The sequence below is a fragment of the Chelon labrosus genome (assembly GCF_963514085.1).
Source record: "Chelon labrosus genome assembly, chromosome: 7".
NCBI lineage: Eukaryota > Metazoa > Chordata > Actinopteri > Mugiliformes > Mugilidae > Chelon > Chelon labrosus.
This window is the reverse complement of record NC_140343.1, coordinates 6,707,917-6,726,578: the sequence shown is the minus strand read 5'-3', so window position 1 is coordinate 6,726,578 and position 18,662 is coordinate 6,707,917. Positions and strand designations below refer to the sequence as shown.

The 18,662-nt window shown below is 43.0% G+C and overlaps 1 protein-coding gene across 2 annotated transcripts in view; it reads right to left on the bottom strand.

Moving 5' to 3' along the window:
- The window catches only part of adamts10 (ADAM metallopeptidase with thrombospondin type 1 motif, 10), a 49,138-nt gene that overhangs the window by 3,847 nt on the left and 26,629 nt on the right, over window positions 1-18,662 (bottom strand). The window contains exons 14-25 of one of the 2 annotated variants that reach the window (XM_084547526.1): window positions 18,468-18,613; window positions 16,827-16,890; window positions 16,598-16,700; window positions 12,037-12,170; window positions 7,719-7,842; window positions 4,361-4,441; window positions 4,059-4,222; window positions 3,835-3,961; window positions 2,683-2,812; window positions 2,219-2,423; window positions 1,310-1,486; window positions 700-865 (exon numbers count right to left, since the gene is read on the bottom strand). In XM_084547526.1, the coding sequence (XP_084403652.1) occupies window positions 700-865; window positions 1,310-1,486; window positions 2,219-2,423; window positions 2,683-2,812; window positions 3,835-3,961; window positions 4,059-4,222; window positions 4,361-4,441; window positions 7,719-7,842; window positions 12,037-12,170; window positions 16,598-16,700; window positions 16,827-16,890; window positions 18,468-18,613 (1,621 nt within the window). Of the gene's footprint in view, window positions 1-699; window positions 866-1,309; window positions 1,487-2,218; window positions 2,424-2,682; window positions 2,813-3,834; window positions 3,962-4,058; window positions 4,442-7,718; window positions 7,843-12,036; window positions 12,171-16,597; window positions 16,701-16,826; window positions 16,891-18,467; window positions 18,614-18,662 lie in introns of both variants that reach the window. The other variant, XM_084547525.1, reaches the window with a different exon arrangement.

Sequence of the window (18,662 nt, the reverse complement as noted above, 5' to 3'; positions counted from 1 at the left end):
ATTTTTCAGCTTACTGTGTTGTGAGCATATTTTAGTTGACTCCAATGTAAATATATCTGCTGTGCATATGTTGCACTGACTTTGGTGAAAAATAAAAAAATAAATATTTCAATAGCACGTGTGTGTATCTGTAAATATTTCTGTGCATGTGAACAATCTGAAGAATTCTCTACAGTTTGAACTATGTTAGCATTATGGCAAAGCATACTAAAGATGAGAGTGCTTTTCATTATGCCCAACAGTGTGTAGTTGGTTAGACAAAAATGTGTCAAGACAAAAAAAGTGTGTGCCATCTGGTGCAAAAGTGATTTTGGTTGAAGTGCTTCATTTTGCGGGATATATGAGGTATTTTGCAGTTTGGGTGTGTGGTTTGGTGAATTGTGTTAGTATTTTGATAAAACCAGCCTAGTTTGCAAAATTGTGTTTAAGCAATTGGAAAAAACTGTAACATTACTACATTAATCACCTGCTCTTGTAAACTAATTTTACTCTAGCATTTCCCCAGATGGATGAAAGAGAAAGTCATAACTTTTTTGCTGATATTCAAATTAAAACCTTTAAGTAAAAATAGTGAAAAAGGAAAAATGATCAAACAAACTGAAACTTTTGAACAATCTGAATCCAAACTCTGAGCTGGAACTAGTCCAGTTCATTGTTTGGGACGTGAGAGAGCGATAAGACTGAGCTGTGACCTCTGACCTTCAGGGTTGTCTGAAACGATGAGGTCACTGAGGTCACATTTGCTCTTGCACTGCTGCATGCCCGCAGGCCGCTGATGCTCCAGACACTCGTTGGACGGCTGGCCGGTGTGGGCGAGGCACTGCACCGAGCGCATCTCCTGACCCAGACCACACTTGGCAGAACACTGAAAAACACATTGAACACACAGACAGAAGATCAGTGTCACGGTCTTACACCGTATGTGGCAGGTCGGCCCCTTAGCTCCTCGTTAGCTTAGCTTAGCATACAATTTGGAAACATGGAAAAGCTATCCATGAAGCTAACTGCTTCATACCAGAACCTGATCACCTCAGATATGCACATGTTACATCTAATTTGTCTAAGTGAATATATGACATGTGGTGGTTTTACAAGTGCGTGTGTGTTGCACTATTTCTGACTCAAAGCAGTGACGTTCTCCACAGAGTGACATCAGTGACACATGCGCATCAGTGGGTGCAAAGATGAAACACGAACAAATAATGTAAGGATACATCAGAATGTCCTCTGAAGTATGTGTCTCTGTTCTTTTTGTTGGCAAGTTATTAGATAATGTCCTGATAAATAAAGACTAGAATAAAGGTCTTACCTCTCCCCAGGGACCCGCCACCCACTGAGGGGGAGGGCAGCGCTGCAGGTTACAGCGCACCCTGGAGGTGGGCCGACCTTGTTTGGGGCACTTGGACTCTGGCAGCGTGTCGCCGCTCTCCCCGCTCTTACACAAGACCACGCGGTGCCTGTAGCCAGGACCACAGCTGGGCGTGCACTGCAAACAGAGAAGGAGAAAAAAACCCAGAAAACATCAGGTAGGAAAGTTGGAGATGGGAGCGATGGGAGGGAGCAGCAGGGGGCACTGCAGTCATAAACGTGAAACAAGAAATATGTGTAATCCACTCAGCAGAGGGCAGCAGCTCTACAACAAACAGAGTCAAGAGACTTCTCGGGTTCCTGTAAAACAGCTGGACATAATTCCTTTCATACGTGTGCCATCGCTACATTACACAAGACGTCAGAGACAAGTTGAACGCTGACGCACTTCTGACAGCATCTCATTTCATTACACTTGATCTAGGGAAGTCAGAACAACGTTTATCTGCAAACAAGAAACAATTTAGATTAGAAACAATTGCCAGATGTTTCACTAAAGAAAGTTGCAGCTACACTGAGTGACAGACTTCCTCAGACAGCTTGGACCTGGGGTCAAATTTAAAATGGGTAATGGGATTCCCATAAGAGCAACAATATGTATTCTTGACTGAAACAACGTCCTCAGTGTGATGTATTTGTCTGCGCTGTGTCTCTGTTGTGTATTTCATGGTTTAGATACTCTTACTTACTGCTGGCAGATGTTTGGGTTTCTTAAGTTCAACTGGAAAAGAAACTATTGCTTCATCCGACAGGAATCTTGCAGGAATCTTGCAGAACACATGAGTTGACTAAAATAAATCTGCAGAAATACGTAAATGCAGTGACGGGGAAACTTCTGAGGTCTGCCTACCTCCGACCAGTCCAGGGCCAGCCATTCAGGGGGGCAGCTGTGGTTGCTGCAGGGCTCGGTGAGCGAAGGGCGAGGCGGGGTGCAGGCCGAGTCATCCAGGACCTTCTCCTCCGTCGCAGAGAGCCTCCTTTTGCATAACACCTCCCGAGTCCGCAGGCCGCCGTTACAGCTGCGGCTGCAATCCGACCACTCTCCTGTCCCCCAGCTAGAACAACAGAATGAGGGTTTGTTCAATATAATCCTATGATCTATTTTACAATCTTCTATTGCGACACATGACTGATTGTGGAAGAAAAACGTGATCACAACACGGATGCACTTAAATCCTGCTCATGCAGATCTGATTATACTGTCAGAGGCATGTGAGTGAAAAGGGGATCTACTCTAAAACTGTGTCTAACATGAGTCTAACATGGAGAAACGCTCACGCAACAAAATATATTACGTCTTAAGAGACCACTCACCTCGGGGAGCACGGCTCAGTGTTACAGGACCTCCTCTTCTCTTTAGGTTTGTTCTTCTTGTCACAGAAGTGGTTGTAGACGATTGAATGGTCTAACTGTTTCCTACACACCACCTGCTGGATCTGCACACCTGAACAAGGGCGAGACGACATAAAGACAAGGAGGAAAATTAGTAAAGAACCACCAGGTGACGTAAATCATGGACTTCATGGACAGGCCGTGCACACATTCTGCAGAGGAGGATGATTATTATGTGACACCACACTGTGGAAGAGCTGTGGAAGAACATTTGTGGGAAAAAAAACAAAACCCAAGATGTGAAAGCTTCAACAAAACCTGTTTGATTAAAAAAATAAAAAGACTAAAAGAACAAAACTCACGTCTACAAAAACTACAACTTTCTCACTCACTGTTTTAACTCTGTGTTCACATCCTTCTCTCAACAAGGACGGGGGAAGCCAAGTGAAAGAATGTATTTATCAGAAGTAAAACACGCTGTTATCAGTTAAAGCAACACGGATCATTAACTCACAAAAGCCATAGAGGAAACGGGAGATTGGCTATGTGTGATATCTCCAAAGCCTCAGAGGCCGTGAACTGCTCAAACGCCTCTGGCTTCAAGAAAACCCCAGTCACACGGCGGAGGCTTCTCTGGGTCAGCGATCGTCTACAGGGATTTACGCTGTGTGTTTTTAATGTGTGTGTATCTGTGTGTTTGTACATCCATGAGAGAAAAAAAGGAGAAGATGAAAGGAGAGGTAGCGTTCATCTCAAGTGGTCATGTTTGACCTCATTTTACCAACTTTGAACATTGATGACAAAACTGATACCACTCTAAAGTCCTGCACTTTGTAGCTGAAAGTTCGGTCGCTAGTGGACTTTCTATGCTCTGTTGCCTTGGTAACCCTCTTGTGTAATTCCCAAATTCCCATCTTGAATGTTTGAAACAAGCAGAACATAAAAATATTGAAAGTGTAAGCTCCTCTTAGTGTAAACACTTGGGGAACTCATTGGTTGTGACCTCAATCATGACAGTATGGCTGTACACCCAGCAGCTGCTTAGCTTAGCTTAGCACCAAGACTGGACAATTTTTGGGGTTATGTTTAACAGTTCTGTTCCTCCGAGGTGAGGCTCTGTTGTCGCGTTTTTACCTCCAGCACAGAGAGCCGAGCAGCGCGACCAGGAGGTGTAGTGCCAGGCAAAGCCGGTCAGAGGATCCCTGTTGACTGGGGGGTTGAAGCGATAGTGGATCCCCGGGTTCTCCTCCCTCACCAGCACCTGTACACACATACAACCAAACATTTAAACATTTACTACTACTACTACTGTAAGTATTTTCTTTTTATCACGCAACCGATAATGACTCCTTTCCTACCATGACAATGAGGGTCATGTTTGTTGGCCCCAAAGCTTCAAGGGTTTCTGGTCCGTCAGTGGGTCGTCTGTAGTGGAAGGTGGTGCCGGCGATATTGAACCTGCGTGGCGTGTCGATGGTCAGCTTCCCGTTGATAAAGTACTGGTCACCTTTACTCTTCAGCACTGAGACACAGAGCAGGAAGACAAGAAATGATGATATAACTCTAGCCGTTAGTGAGGTGGTAGCTTTCTGGGTTCTGAGTTTAATCTTCTTACATCGAATGGAAGCTATTTTAAAATTTAGCCCGAGTATCACCTTACCAAGGTAGTTGAGGGAGATGTTGAGCTCTTGTATGTGGATGAACACTGATCCTTTAGGAATTCTGACCACCTCTTCGTAACCTAAGACACACACAGACCCACACAAAGTCGTAAAACGAAAGCAAAGCAAAGACGGTTTATTCACTGAGGATCAGGGGAGTGACACATAAGTAGTGTTTAGCTCTGTGGGACGCCAATGGACTGAGCAGAGGCTTCGGATTCCAGCTGCATTCCTGGGCAGCTGTCCTCGCCTGCACTGCTCGGCTCTTTGCTCGAGAGCAAAAGCGATGCCAAGAGCTGGCTTTTTCTCTCCATTCCCTCCATCTGTTTTGGTCTCCTGTCCCCTCTCTTTGTATGCTCATCTCACCTCCACCCTACTCCACTCTGCCATGAGGCCAGCCGCTGCAGCCCTGTAAATAACTTCTGCTCCTTAGAGGAAGAGGGAACGAAAGAATGGAGGAATAAAATAGCTCCCTCTAGTAACGCTTGGATTGTGACCTCTTTGTGGAGCCCTGACCCAGCTCTGGGTTTGTGAATGTAAGCGTAGAAGATTAGAGAGTCAGTGGTTTTTGTCCTTGAATGCAGGTTAAGTGTGAGTGAGATTCTTCTGTTAACAATCAGAGACCTGTGTGGTAAACAAAGAGCAAATAAGCTGTAAACCCACAGTCCTTGACTCCTCAGTAACCTCTCACCACCTACCAAAGCCACAGGCTGGACAGATGGAAAGAGAATAGAAAGGACATTAATGTGTCTTTGTTGAGAGCAGAGTAAGAATAAATAATTAATTCTTCAAGATTATCTTTAAACATTTTAAAGGTGCTCTGTGACGTGTTACACATCAAAACTCACAGTGTGATGAATAATCCTTCCTCATGAAAAGAACTTGAATTGTTTATTCAGACATGAGCTTGCAGTTTTATTCTTCACTGCCTTTGCAGATCCATTGGCCTGTTGTCAGAACAGTGTGACAGTACTGCATTGGGCATCATCTGCATGTGCAAGCGTCTCCTCGTGCACATGTGTGAAACAAATAAAAATAAAAAAAGTGCTCCGTGGTCTACTAGAGGTCAGAAACTCCACAGGGAACCTTTAAATCACTAAAGCAGAGAAGAGAGGAGAAATGCTGGCTGAAGGCCTTTGGAGTTTAGAGGAATCAAAAGCTTGCTGTAGACATGACTGAGTGATTTCTGCTGGTCATAAATCGGCCTGCGACCAGAACAAGCTTTCAGTCCTGCGTCTGGAGTTTGAGTTTGGTGGGAGATGAGAACATGCCGTGCTGTAGATGTGACCAAGTCGTTCGAGTTTAGGACTATTAGGAAAGGTTAAGTTTAAGTTCAAGTTTTTATTGTCAAACAAAGTTACAAACTATATGAGTCAAAAGTATGATGACGTTAACTGAATATTGATTCCTGTTCTGTCAAACCTTTTGAGGCTGAACTGAGCTCAGCCTTATCATCTAACGATGACCTCAGTGATGCTTGTTTTTGCCTAAATGTGAGTAAACATTTGCAGCCGAATGAAATCTTCCTAGAAAATGTCCTAGCAGTACGTTTGCAGTAAGTTTGGTGTACACATTTATCTATTGACAAATCCAGAGGCTATACAACATGTGTGTGAAGGTTCTCGGTCATCCAGGTCATCGTACATCCAAAAAACGAGCTGAAACAAAGGCAGCTGGACTTGGAGAGTCCCTTGAAGACGGATAGACGAGTGGCAAAATGTCTTCAAGGAACTCTACAAGTCCAGCTTCCTTTGTTTCAGCTTGTTTTTCTGTACAAACAGAGGTTGTGTTGGTAAACCTTGTAGCGATGTAGACATAAAAGAGGCATAAAATCTATAAAATACATTGATAATCTGGTTTGACCGGTGGTGACCAGCTACTGCAATGCATGCTGGGAAATAGGGCAGCAGCTCTTCAGTACTTAAAATAGTAAAACTAGATCTTGTGGCTCTAGGGGTACGTTTTTAAAAATGAGAAAATGACTCTGATCATGTTTCAGTTTAGACTTAGAGACAATATATAGTGAGAACTAAAAGCCATCAGGTGTGGAGTAAGAAAGTTTAATTATGACACCGTCTAGATGCATGATGGAAACTGTACGATCCATCATTTTATTTGGTGCTTGACTCACACTCATGATGAATAATCACTGCAATAATCACTGAAGCACACTTAACTGATTGTAGATACCTTCAACTTAAGCTTCACTAATGGATCTGCAGCAATAATGATATATTTCAAAGAAGTCGAGACCTCAGCTGGGGTTCATAGACTGGCCTGGTCACTGTGGTCCAGAGCACGGCTGCCTGCGAAGGGTGTGCCCCCCCTGAGGAATCCTGGGAGGTGGGGTGAGTGGTGTTGACAGTTGGGTGAGACTCTCTGGAGTTGGTGTTGTGGGGAGAGAGTAACCCGAAATAGATCCGACAGCAGCAGGACCTCAAGCCACACTGGTCGGACCTCACCTAAATCTGTCTACCACGTGTCCCTGGGTGGCTAGAGGATAAATATATGTACGCATATATAGTGTATGGTGTGTACATTTATGAGTGCTTCCTTATGTGCCGGGGAGCTTTTCCTTCGTCTTCTTATAGATACAGAATTGTCTGTTGCATATGATACTAATTAGACTAGACTTGGCGTCTGCTTGGTTTAAATCCGTTTCCTTCATCACCCAATTAGTAGTCATGTTTGTTTCACTCATATGAAGATGATACACAACTACGTCTCCCTGACAACCTGCTCAAAGTCCACATGTTTGGGCTGATGGACGTCTCAAATCTTCCAAAAGGATTGCCAGTGGATTTATTTTTTTTTTATTTGTAAGACACAAAACTGGTCTCCTGTTGAAACGTTGTGTCTGTAATGCCAACTTTAAGTCTGTACTGCGTCAAATCTCACCTGCTCTGTGTATACACATAATCCATCTCCATCAGACGAACCCTGAGTAAAACAGGTGCTGGTCCCGTCTCTGACAGACTGTGGAGGTTTGTTGGCTTCGTCAAATAGAGTTTGCATGTGAACCGACAATTATACAATATAATTTGAAGGTCTGGGGTATCCTAATTCACACTGCAAGGCAGGTTTCCAAGATGCACTCACAATTGAGAGTATTTAAATCCAAATGTGCACATTTTTGGTACAACAGATAAATTACGTTGCATAACCTCTCAAGGTAAATGCCTCTTGTTAAATTAAGCCGATTCTCTGGACTCTGTTCCAGCGTTGAAGTCATAAACTAAACCCATTTTCCCAGCTGTAAACGAAGTCAGCACAGATAACAATCTTCATCTGTATGTATAGAGAAGCCTGTGGCTCACAAAAGTAAATGAAATGTTCTTAACTATTTTAGTTTTCTACCTCCTTCAGGCAGCGAGTCATTGAAGAGTCTCTCCACAGAGACGCAGCTGCTCCCGTCCCCCCCACAGATCCGACAGCGGTCCTCGCGGACGTCTGAGCCGAGGACGCGGTCACAACCTACGTGCTGCGAGAGGGGAGAAACGAGTGAGCCGCAGGGGTCATGGGTGAAGGGGCACAGTCGAGAGGTGTCAGAGGCCAGGATGAGGGATTACCTCCTAATGTCTTCCAGACCGCTTTTTCAAAACACAGAAATATCAGATGGTAAGTCCAGATGTTTTTTTTTCTGAGCCTTTGCAGACATAATGCTCTTAGGTTGCTAAACTCATAGCCGTCGACATAAATAAATTTCATGATGAGCGAAGCAGGTGGTTTCACTCAAACTCCTTAACAGTGAACCAAACCTAAACAAAAGGGTAGAAAACTAACGGCAACAGCTCTCAATCTCATATATTCATATGGCAGCTGCTTATTGTAGAGAGGGATAATGAGGCTTAAGTTTATTATTACTTTTACGTTGATTAGATCACGGTTCAAAAATAAATCAAGAGTTGAAATAGTGATTCATGGTTATCTGGTGGCTTTGAAATGTGTGTAGCGGTGAGTTATTAAGCTTTGAAATAACAGCTCAGAGGAGGCCTCTTGGGTCTAAATGAAGAGTTTTTAAGAGCTCACTGGAACCAGCGCGACTTTAAACACATACTGTAGAGTTACACCACAACATGGTCCATGAATTATCTGTTCATTCAATTATTTCATTCAAGTTAGAAAACAAAAACATAGATTCACACTCACTGGGTCCAGATTCTCAAAAGTTTGGATTTTTCTTAAATAAGAAAATGAATAACTTTGGAAAAACATTTATATAATAGAATATAATTTGGGAAAAATATTTTTTTTTCTGTTTTGGAAATGGATAAAATTTTAAACCAGTTAAACAAAATAAAATAATTAAATGAAGATAATACCATTAACTTTGAGAACTTTGACAGAAAACAGCATAAGACAAAGACTAACAAGGATAAAATTACTTTTATATTTGGTATTAAGGAACCTGTGTAAAGGTTTCCTCTACAAGGAGCAAGAACCAAACAGTAAACCAAGACATTAATAGAAATTAAATGTGTTAACAGAGTAGAGAGTACATGCACCACATGATGCTGAGCCAGGGACACTGTGGCTCTGTAGGTAGAGCTGGTTGTCCACGAACCAGAGGGTTAGTGGTTTGATCCCTGATATATGGACCCCATGATATGTGAATTTGTGAGGCTAAAATAATTCACGTTGCTGCAAAGCACAGGCTTTAAATCTCTATATAAATACAAGACCTGAGGTTGCAAGAAACCTCTTTACTCCTATAATGAGGCAGAATAGCAGGTGAGAGCAAAGGCAGCTCCTACCTGGTCTATTACTGTCATGAAAGAACAGGTGTTGTTAATGTAACTCTATTTTATTTTTTTTGTCCAGCAGATCCAGGAAGAAAACATGTTGCACTGGACTGGACCATCTGTTCCTAGGGTTATTTCTCTACTAACTCATCTCTGTTGATGTGTCTTCCTTCTCTCTGATTGTCAAACGCCAACTTAGGAACAAAATGAGAGAGAGGGAGAGGAGAGACTGCAGTGCATATAGAAAAACTGCAGTGAGAGACGACTGTGTAGAGAATCAGAAAGGAGGAAAAGAGCGAGAGATACTAAGAGTGCAGTGAATGAAAACCAGCCTGCAGTGCAGACTGACTAACAGCTGAGCTGGAGGGTCACTGAGTTCCTACAAAGCAGAACAGAAGAGAGTACAGAGAAAAAGGATGAGAGAAAGGAGAGAGGCTGTTGATAAACAAAGTAGTCTTTTTTGGACGAGTCTAGAAACTTGCAGGAGCTCCCCGGTTTAGTCTCTGAGACACGTCAGTTGAAGATGTTCACAAGAACAGGAAGCTGAATAATAAAATCTGTTGGCGCTCTACAAACCTCCAGGCAACCCCTAAACGACGAGCTGGATATCCCAGTGTTCATTTTTTTCTCTGTCCAAAGCATTTACTTAGTTGTTAGAGAGGAACTACAGCTAAATCAAACAGTCTGGTACTGAACAGCGACCACATAAACTCGGCACAATCACCATTAAAGATTCTTTTGTCTACATTCTTCTACAAATGGGTTGTGTGGGTTTCAGATTGGTTCCAGGGACCTGTTGGAGCTGCAGGTGGTCCCATCAAAACGAACAGCAGTCCAGTGTTTTGTTTTCATTAACAGCTGGGATTAAGAGAGAGCGCCAGTAATGGGAATCTACGACCGCTGCCAAAGTTAAGACAGACTTTCAGCAGCTGATTGTGATGATGGTCAGCGGTCGGCGTGGAGACCAGACAGTGGAGGCTGTCCAAAGTCTTGAGAGAGAGTATAAACAATATTATCACAGATGAAGACAATCTTCTGTTCTGCTCACGTCTAATGGTTGGTACACTTGCATGTTCAAACACACATGCAAAAAACGTGTTAAAGTATTAATACCCTCCCTTGATTCATTGAGTATAAAGTATCTATTAAATCAGGTCTAGAAGATTGTCTATGATCTAAAGCTTCAAGGGACTTCCTGAACAGAGAAGGGTACAAAATTGAAAGTCTGACCAGAGTACAATGGGAGGTCTGTGCAGGGTTTCACAGAGATAGATCCCTCAGAGTCAAACCAAGAGCCAGCAGATATGAAATGCTTGTTTAACGTCTCCATTATATCATAGACAGGAGCAGAGTCATTTAATACATAGACGGTTAGGTTCTCAGTGGTGACGGACAAATATTATTCTTGATAAAAGAAGAGCATTCGTTTCTTAGTTGTCTGAAAACAAGTCAATCAGCGATAGAACCTGTTTTCCTTGCCTTGGCCCATGTCAGGTAACACTCATGAATAATATCGCTTTATTTTTTACCCTGTCCCTCCTTAATGGGGAATGTTTATTTACAGTTTGCTTAAAACCGTCACTAAAGACTGTCCAAGCCGTCTCTACATCAGGTATAACTCCTAATTTGGCTAAATCGTGATGATAGGCTTTGCTCATTAAAGTGTTTAATATTCCTCTTGTAAACAATACGAGATTTAGATTTGGACACCTTAGCGTTTCTAACAGCAGCAACAACACAGTGATCGCTTAAGTCACTGCAGAAGACGCCCAGAGAGAAAATCAGATCAATGAAGGCGGACTTCTCAGGAGTTTTAAGGTTTGGACAAGTGGGTGAATTGATTAGTAAGATTAATAGAATCACAGAAAGATCCAACATCACCAGAAACGTTTTTAAACCGATCCAAATTAAAATCGCCAGCTAAAACAAGTTCTCTATGATTCAGTCTGGACAAAAGATGCTTTAAAGATCAAATTTTGACTTAACACAAGTAGCAAAACCATCACCTTTCTGAGGCCTGTTGGTACGATCACCATTGTATCCTGACGCGTAAATATCTGCATCAGTAACAGCTTTGGTCAGCCAAGTGTCTGAAATTACAACAATATCTGCCATCTGTTGATTCAGCCCAAATCCTAACCATTTCCATCTTGGATAACAAGCTGTGCACATTAAGATGAACAATTTTAGACTTCAAATCAGATGGTGCCTGGGTACACTGCAATTCTGGGCCTGGGAACATGAAGTAATTATACAAAGTTAGAAGGCAAGTTTAAGCTGAAATAAGTCTCTGGGCAGGTCGGGTGATAAGTTCATGTCCTGTGCCAAATGGATTGGTGATTGCACCACAGCGCAAGTGCATCCATCAGCAGTGTCCCTTAGGTTAAACGCATTGTTAGAGGTACTCGCCCACACGGTCAGTAAACATGCCATTGCCCATAATTGTCAGCACTTTTCAACGCAGAATGAACAGATCAGCAAACAGCACAGGCTTCAGTGTGGGGTAGATGGTCACAGCACCACAGCACGCACCTCAAGCCAAGAAAGACAGTGTAGCTGAGCCGCTGCTGTAGCTCCAGGCTAGAACCAAACCACACTGCAGCAGGACATGGGTCTTTGTGTTGCCGACTTGCTGTGTGTTTTGTTACTGCTACAGTTTTAGCTGCAGCAGCTACCCTCCCAACACTACATTAACTGTGACATCCCCATTTATTGGACTTAATACAGTCACATCGTGCACATATGAGCTAAGAGAATATAAGGAAGATAATAAAACGCCTTTTTATTAACTTAATCTGGCCGATACTGAATATTAAATGATTGGGATTGGATCAGGGAGCCAAAAAAACTTGATCAGGACGTCCCTAGTGGGAGGGCAACATGTCTGTGCTCGAGAAAAGGCATTTCAGACCTTCCCCTTCCACACGACTCACCTTACACTCTCCATTTACACACACATCCAGAGAGTCGTCTCTGCACAGTGTGCCGTCCACCACAGCTGGAGCACGCTCTGTGTAGAAGTTGTATCCTTCTGCTAGACAGTTGAGAGAGCACGGCTTCACCCCGCCTGGAAACAGAAACACACAGAAATACAAGATCTGTTCACATTATATCAAAAATAAACGTATGATATAGGCAGTCGAAGAGAAGAGTCAACAGAAGAGTCAACACAGGACACAAGTTAAACCTCCTGCAAGGCACATGCACCAAAACTGAAGGCCTGCAGCAAGCTACAGGTTTTGCTAGCTACTCTTCAACAGCTGACAGAAACGAAGCCTGCCTTACTGTAGAAGTTAATGTGACACTGCAACAAAATCTGTTGTGGTATGTGAGCTTCTTATAGCGACATGTGTAGCAAGTCTGCAAAGGTTCTGCTGAATGCTCGGTGTGAAAGAGATGAGAGTCTGCAGGGGAGTAGGAAATGTTTTTATTTTATTTTTTTTTTCTGTGCTGACAACCAGAGAACAAGCAGCTGAATGTGATTATGTCTCTGTTCCCCTGGAATACCTGCATACACAAACTGAATGACTGCAAACTACATTAATGAATAATGCATATGACAGAGCCGAGCAAATGCAGAATACAGAAGGACATTGTGTTGATTTGAACTGCACTATATCGCTTAGAAAGATATAAACTAAACTAGAATGACCACCTCACTGATGTTGTTCACATCTGTGTCTGTCCAGACGTAGTTAATATATAAATACTTTGGGTATAAACTCAACAAAGAACTATCGGCAACGATGGCCGACTGTGACGTCGTCTCACGTTGTCCGTGTCTGGATCAAAGCGTTGCACTAGAACACACTACAAAAACTACAGACAAACAGCTGCCATATACACTGATCAGGCATAACATTATGACCACCTTTCTAATATTGTGTAGGTCTCCCTTGTGCCTCCAAAACAGTTGTAACTCATCAGAGAATGGACATGGGCCTTCTGAGGGTGTCCTGTTGTGTCTGGTAACAGAATGTCCTATGGGTTGAGGGGAGGGGCCTCTGTGGATCATCCCACAGATACTTGATCAGTGTGGGATCTAGTGAATTTAGAGTCCAGGTCAACACCTTGTGCAGTTCTTCATGTTTTTCTAAGTTGTTCCTAAAGCGTTTTTGTGTGTGTGCCTGTGTCAAGGAGTGTCATTGCTATAGGGTGGGGGTGCCTGGTCTGGTCTAGGTGGATATTAAATGTCTAAACAACATCCACACGAATGCCACGTCCCAAAGTTTCCCAGCAGAACAATGAATTGTCACAAGACGGTCACTGTTATCTACTTCTCCTGTCCTGTCTTCTCCTGTCTCCTATTCGACTGGAAGAGCTACTGTTAGCTTGGAGGCTAGGAGGAGCTACAAGCTGTCGTACAGAGCTGACCTCTCCTGAATCATGCTGATCAGTTCTTCTACAGTTTATTTTTTCTAGATGATCACGTTAAGATATTTGTGATCTGTTCAGGCGAGATGGAGATGGAAAATGAGAAGAGCCTTTTTTGTGCCCTGGAGTGTTTTTCTTCTCCTGAACTGGTCCGCCAAGATGAAAAACCAATTAGGATGATCCTCTCTCGCCGACTTGTTCTGACGCTGATTCAGCATGCTCAAAATCATCTAACAAGTCACCGAAGGGGGTCCGCCAAGTGTCAACGGTGAGTGACACAGCACAAACATAGTAGCCCGAGGCAATAGGGTGAATGCGTGTATGCTAGTGTGAACGGATGTGTTATTGTGACTGTAAGGCGCTTTACGTACCAATAGACAGAAGATAGAAAAACCAAGGAGGCAGAAAATGTCACAGACAACACGGCCCAACACTACAAACAACCGACAGCACTACGTAATTATATCCTATTGAGCATTTGTGTGAAATGTGAAAATAAACACACGAAATCTTGAGTTATAGCCCAGAATCCGATTTGGGACGTCCCAGACCACCTTTGACCACTAACTTTTAATCACTTTGTCAGTTTTTAATAATTTGTTTCCCTTTAGGCGTTCATGAGAATAAGACGGATGGACAGACAATCTGAGAAAATTAACCGCGCCTGTTGCCGGTGCAGAGGAATTCAAATTATGCTGGCAATGAGCTGAACTAATTTAACTTCTATTTTAGATGCATTTAGCAGAAAACAAAGATATAAAAGACAGAGTGAATTCAAGTCAGAGACACTTGTAGCAAAGTTGTATTTGGCAGAAAAGACCCATGAGGGAGTTAAAAAATAATAATCTGAGCAGCAACAGGAGTTCTGCTGGGAAGAATTAGATTAAAATTACATTTTAGGTGGTGTACGGGGCAGCAAATGGTGTTGGCATGGGCATATGAGCGAAAGTAATAATGGCCGTATGTCTACAGTACAAGTACAGCCCAGCAGGCCAAGACTGAGTCAGTCCAATTACTGGAAAGCTTGTATGAGGCCAATCAGCGAATACAAGCAAACCTTCTGCCTGGATTTAGTCGCTCCACTGTTGCCGGGGAGTTTAGGGACTCTAACGCCAAGAAAATCTGTACCAACACACTTAAATATGAACATATACTGCTAAAGGCCTTCTCCTGCCAAGTGGTATGTATCCTTCATTCTTGTGTGCAGCTTGCCAGCACCTCCACTGTTTGAGTGGCTGTTGACATCAGCCTGAGCCGTGTTTGTTTGTGCTGGCAGCGCTGCAGCAGGTACTGGGAAGGAGAGAGAGAGAGAGAGAGAGACACAGAGTATGCACCGGCATCGACTTCCAGACAATAAAGTGGTCAGACTACGGAAAACTACAATTCCCACGGTGCCTAGCTGTGGCAGGGCAACCATGGCTTACAGGAACGCGCGTGTGTGTGTGTGTGTATTAAAGGTTCAGGGTGTGTTGAATGGAGTGTGAAGGTTGAATGTGACGGCTGTTGGACTGATGTGGAGCAGCTTGTTTGAACAAAAAAAAACAAAAAACGACCTTTTTTAATGAACTGTCCTTGGCTGTCTGAGCCAAGAGAGAAAGGTTTTCACTGTTCCCTGTGTCGAGGCAGAAACGAGAAAGAGATTGCATAATGGTGAGCTAAGTAAAGTCAGAGGAGAAAGAGGGAATATGTCTCCAAGTAACAGAGACAGAGAGACGATATGAGAAGACACAGAGATGGATGTAGAAGACAGAGAAGGGGTCTGGTTGGTGTGATCTGGCCTTAACACCGGGCAGAGTTTATGGCACTGTTCCTATTTTAACAGCTGCAAGGGATTTCCATTGTAAAAATCAGCTGACTTGATGAAAGGAGCACTTGTTGCCTGAAGTTGGAACTGGACGGCCGACCGTCTCTGTAAGCCATTATGTTACTGGAGAGCCAGATTAAATGCAGTTATGTCGTTGAAACTATTTATCTTTCTCGTCCAGGTTCGGCGTCTAGAGCTCATCAGGAGCGAGGAATTCGAGCAAGGCATTGTGGGACGGACGCACGGCTCTCCGCGGCCAGCATCTGCAGGCCAGGCCAGGCAGGAGAGAGTCTGCAGATTCAATTCACACATCACTCTCTCTCCACACACACACACACACACACACACACTACAACTCTGTACCTCTTGTCTCCGTCTGTCTCTTGTCTCACTTCTTTCATATTCATCACCTTTTTTTATTCTTTTCATCCTCGCCAATTTCACTAATCTACATCAAGCAACAAACTCTAGTAATTCCACTACTGCAGAAAGGTCACATCCATAACCCCGGTTCTCTGAGTGAGTGAGTGTCTCACAGACTTCTTGCCTCTTCTCGTGCCAACTGTCTTACTGCGACCAAGCTTAACTTTCCATCCACTCGAGTGACAGAAAGCTACTCCAGCTACCATTATAGAGTAGCAACATACACAGATAAAGCCTACCCTTAGCTTCACAGCTGATAAACCCTGCTAGCTAACACTAATGCCCACACTAAAGCAGAAACTTTAACTTCACTACTGCAGATATTTCAAGCAGCAGAACCTGAAACGTCCAATAATAAACGACTTGGTGTCCTAAAACGCTAACGAAAGGCAAATGGACTTGTGAGGTCTTCAAGATGTTTCATCTAAGAAGCTTCTTCAGTTCTAGAGGACTGGTAGGGAGTGTGTGTGTGGATGTAAACCATCAGAAACTCACTTGTCGACGAGCAGGGGAGCTGGACTGAGATATAATATGCTTTCAATCTACAACACAGTCTTAACATCTGTCCCCAAGAAGTTTCACCCCCCATTCAAACCTTGAGACCGTAGCCTCTGACTGATAATGGGTCGTTAGAGCACCATTCATTGGACAAAGAGGACACGATCAAACAGTCCCCAGCGTCAGAACCGCTATTTTGAACGATAGCCAAAACACCACCAAGAGTTGTTTGTTCTTTAGTAATAAGAGCCTTTAAGAATATTTTTCAATTGAATCTGTGTATAAATATCTTGGAAGGTGTTAGGTCAATCCCTGATCCCAGCAACGTTTGAGAGGAGATAATGTGTTATATAAAAAGAGATGAGAAACAAAACATAGCAGGTTAACTCACTCACCTCCTCTGTAAGGCTTCCAGGTGTAAAATTTTCCCCGGAAAGGAACGCTGTCAAAGTCGGAGCACTGGATCTCACGGAAATCCCGAGAGCCTGCCGGGCACTCCTGCAACAAACACACACAGCACATGCACCACAATCACATGTACAGTGAACACACAATAAACTAATTAGATCCAATAACACTCGTGATGTTGATTGTGGTGTTGACCAAGTGAGCTTCGATACTCACGTCAATATTGCAGGACCTGAAGCGCTTTCTCTCCCCCAGACAATACTTTCCACCGATGGTTGGCCTACAGCGAAAGAGAATCAAGTCAGTCAGCGTGTTACAAGACCTTCAACACATCACCACTGGATAATTTTATCCTCTGCTGCGATTGCTCAGTCTACTCAGTCTTTTCAGCATTCATTGTCTATCACATACCAAGCAAACAGCTGCTTTCAACACATTTAAATGGAGAAAATGTGCGAATCGATGCTGAGAAACGATACAGTTGAACACGGCCGGGCCTCGGATTTGGGTCGGTCCAATCTCCCTTTAATCAACTCAAGATGAGACATCTGGTGACTGTGATTGAAAAGGCTAGTCGTTTCGTGATGAATCAGACTCAGCTGCCGCAGCTGCCGTCTGCGAGAAGGTCCTGGATTTAAATGAGACGACTCTCTTCTGTGTGGAAACTGTTTTATAATATTTATGACGAAGAAGCCGCTTTTAATCGATCTGTGACTTCTAACGTCAGTCTCCTCATTGATTTAATACAACAAAATTGGCTGTCATACCAATCCACCACTGGTTTTATTTGCAGTTACCGCCCTTAAGTTCAACTCATCTAACACAACAGTTGTTTTTTATTAGCTTTTTAACCACACAGTGTTATATGGGAGCACACACTGACAATATGAGGTTATTGGATGTGTTTTTGTTAGTTGTATTAGTCTTTATCTCTTTGTTTAGAGTCACCTGGTTAGACTGGCCCTTACTGGTGAGCAAAAAGCGTGGCTGAATAAATGCTGGAGCCTCCTCTTCATGGCTGTACTATGTGCTGACATGGCATGGGGGGAATTTAAGTTTAGTTGGATGTACTTTTTGTTTAGTTGGAGTTCATAATTGCTCCATTTTGTGTTGTTGACCTCTTCTATAGGCCTATTTCAGTTTGTAATGTGGTCTGTTTTGTTTTTTGCAGTGGATGGGTAAACAAAAACCCACTTTTTCCCACTTTGTGTCCTGCTGACTAACTGCTTGGACCCTAACAGCACCTTTAAAATCTTTAAAAACAGTTTGCAAGTTAAAAATATAACACAAAGCCATGCCTATAATTTGTCAATTTGGACTTTATAGTCTGTAGATCATCTCGAGAGGATAAACTACTACTATTTATACTAATACCATTAAATATTTATCTTATCTTCACTGATGAGTGGCTAAAACACAAAAGTCTCTGTGGTAAATTAATGACATATAGTTAGATATATTAGTTTTATATCTCATAGAGACTTTACACAGGAATTCAAGGATTTTGAGTTTGAGTATTAAAGTGGAGATAGGAACATTACACAAATATTAAACTATTCATGTCTCCATTCTGGATGAGACCAAGCACTTACGTTTGTCTAAATATGTGGTAAAATCAAAAACAAATTCCATGTGTGGTTGTTTTTTTTATGCAAAACATAATAAGCAGGAATAGTGCAGATAAAATAGTATTCATAATATAGAGTCACAATCTTAATCTCCAACTGGATATTTTTACTTTTCTTTTTTGCAGCTGTATCCGATCTGGTCTCTTCACCTTCGTCCTGAAGGAAGTTTTACCGTGAAGCTATCTGACCAGGTAAAAAGCTAATAATGCTCTTCAGATTACATCCATACCTGGGGCTGTCACAGTGTCTGACTGAAGAGGAGACTCCGCCTCCACACGTCCTGCTGCACTCCTCCCAGGGTGACCACAAACCCCAACCCCCGTCCACACCTTCAGGTCGGGTCCCATAGACAACGCACACCCTCTTGTAGCACCACTGCAGCGCACACACACACACACACACAGATAAGGAAGATCAAGATGAT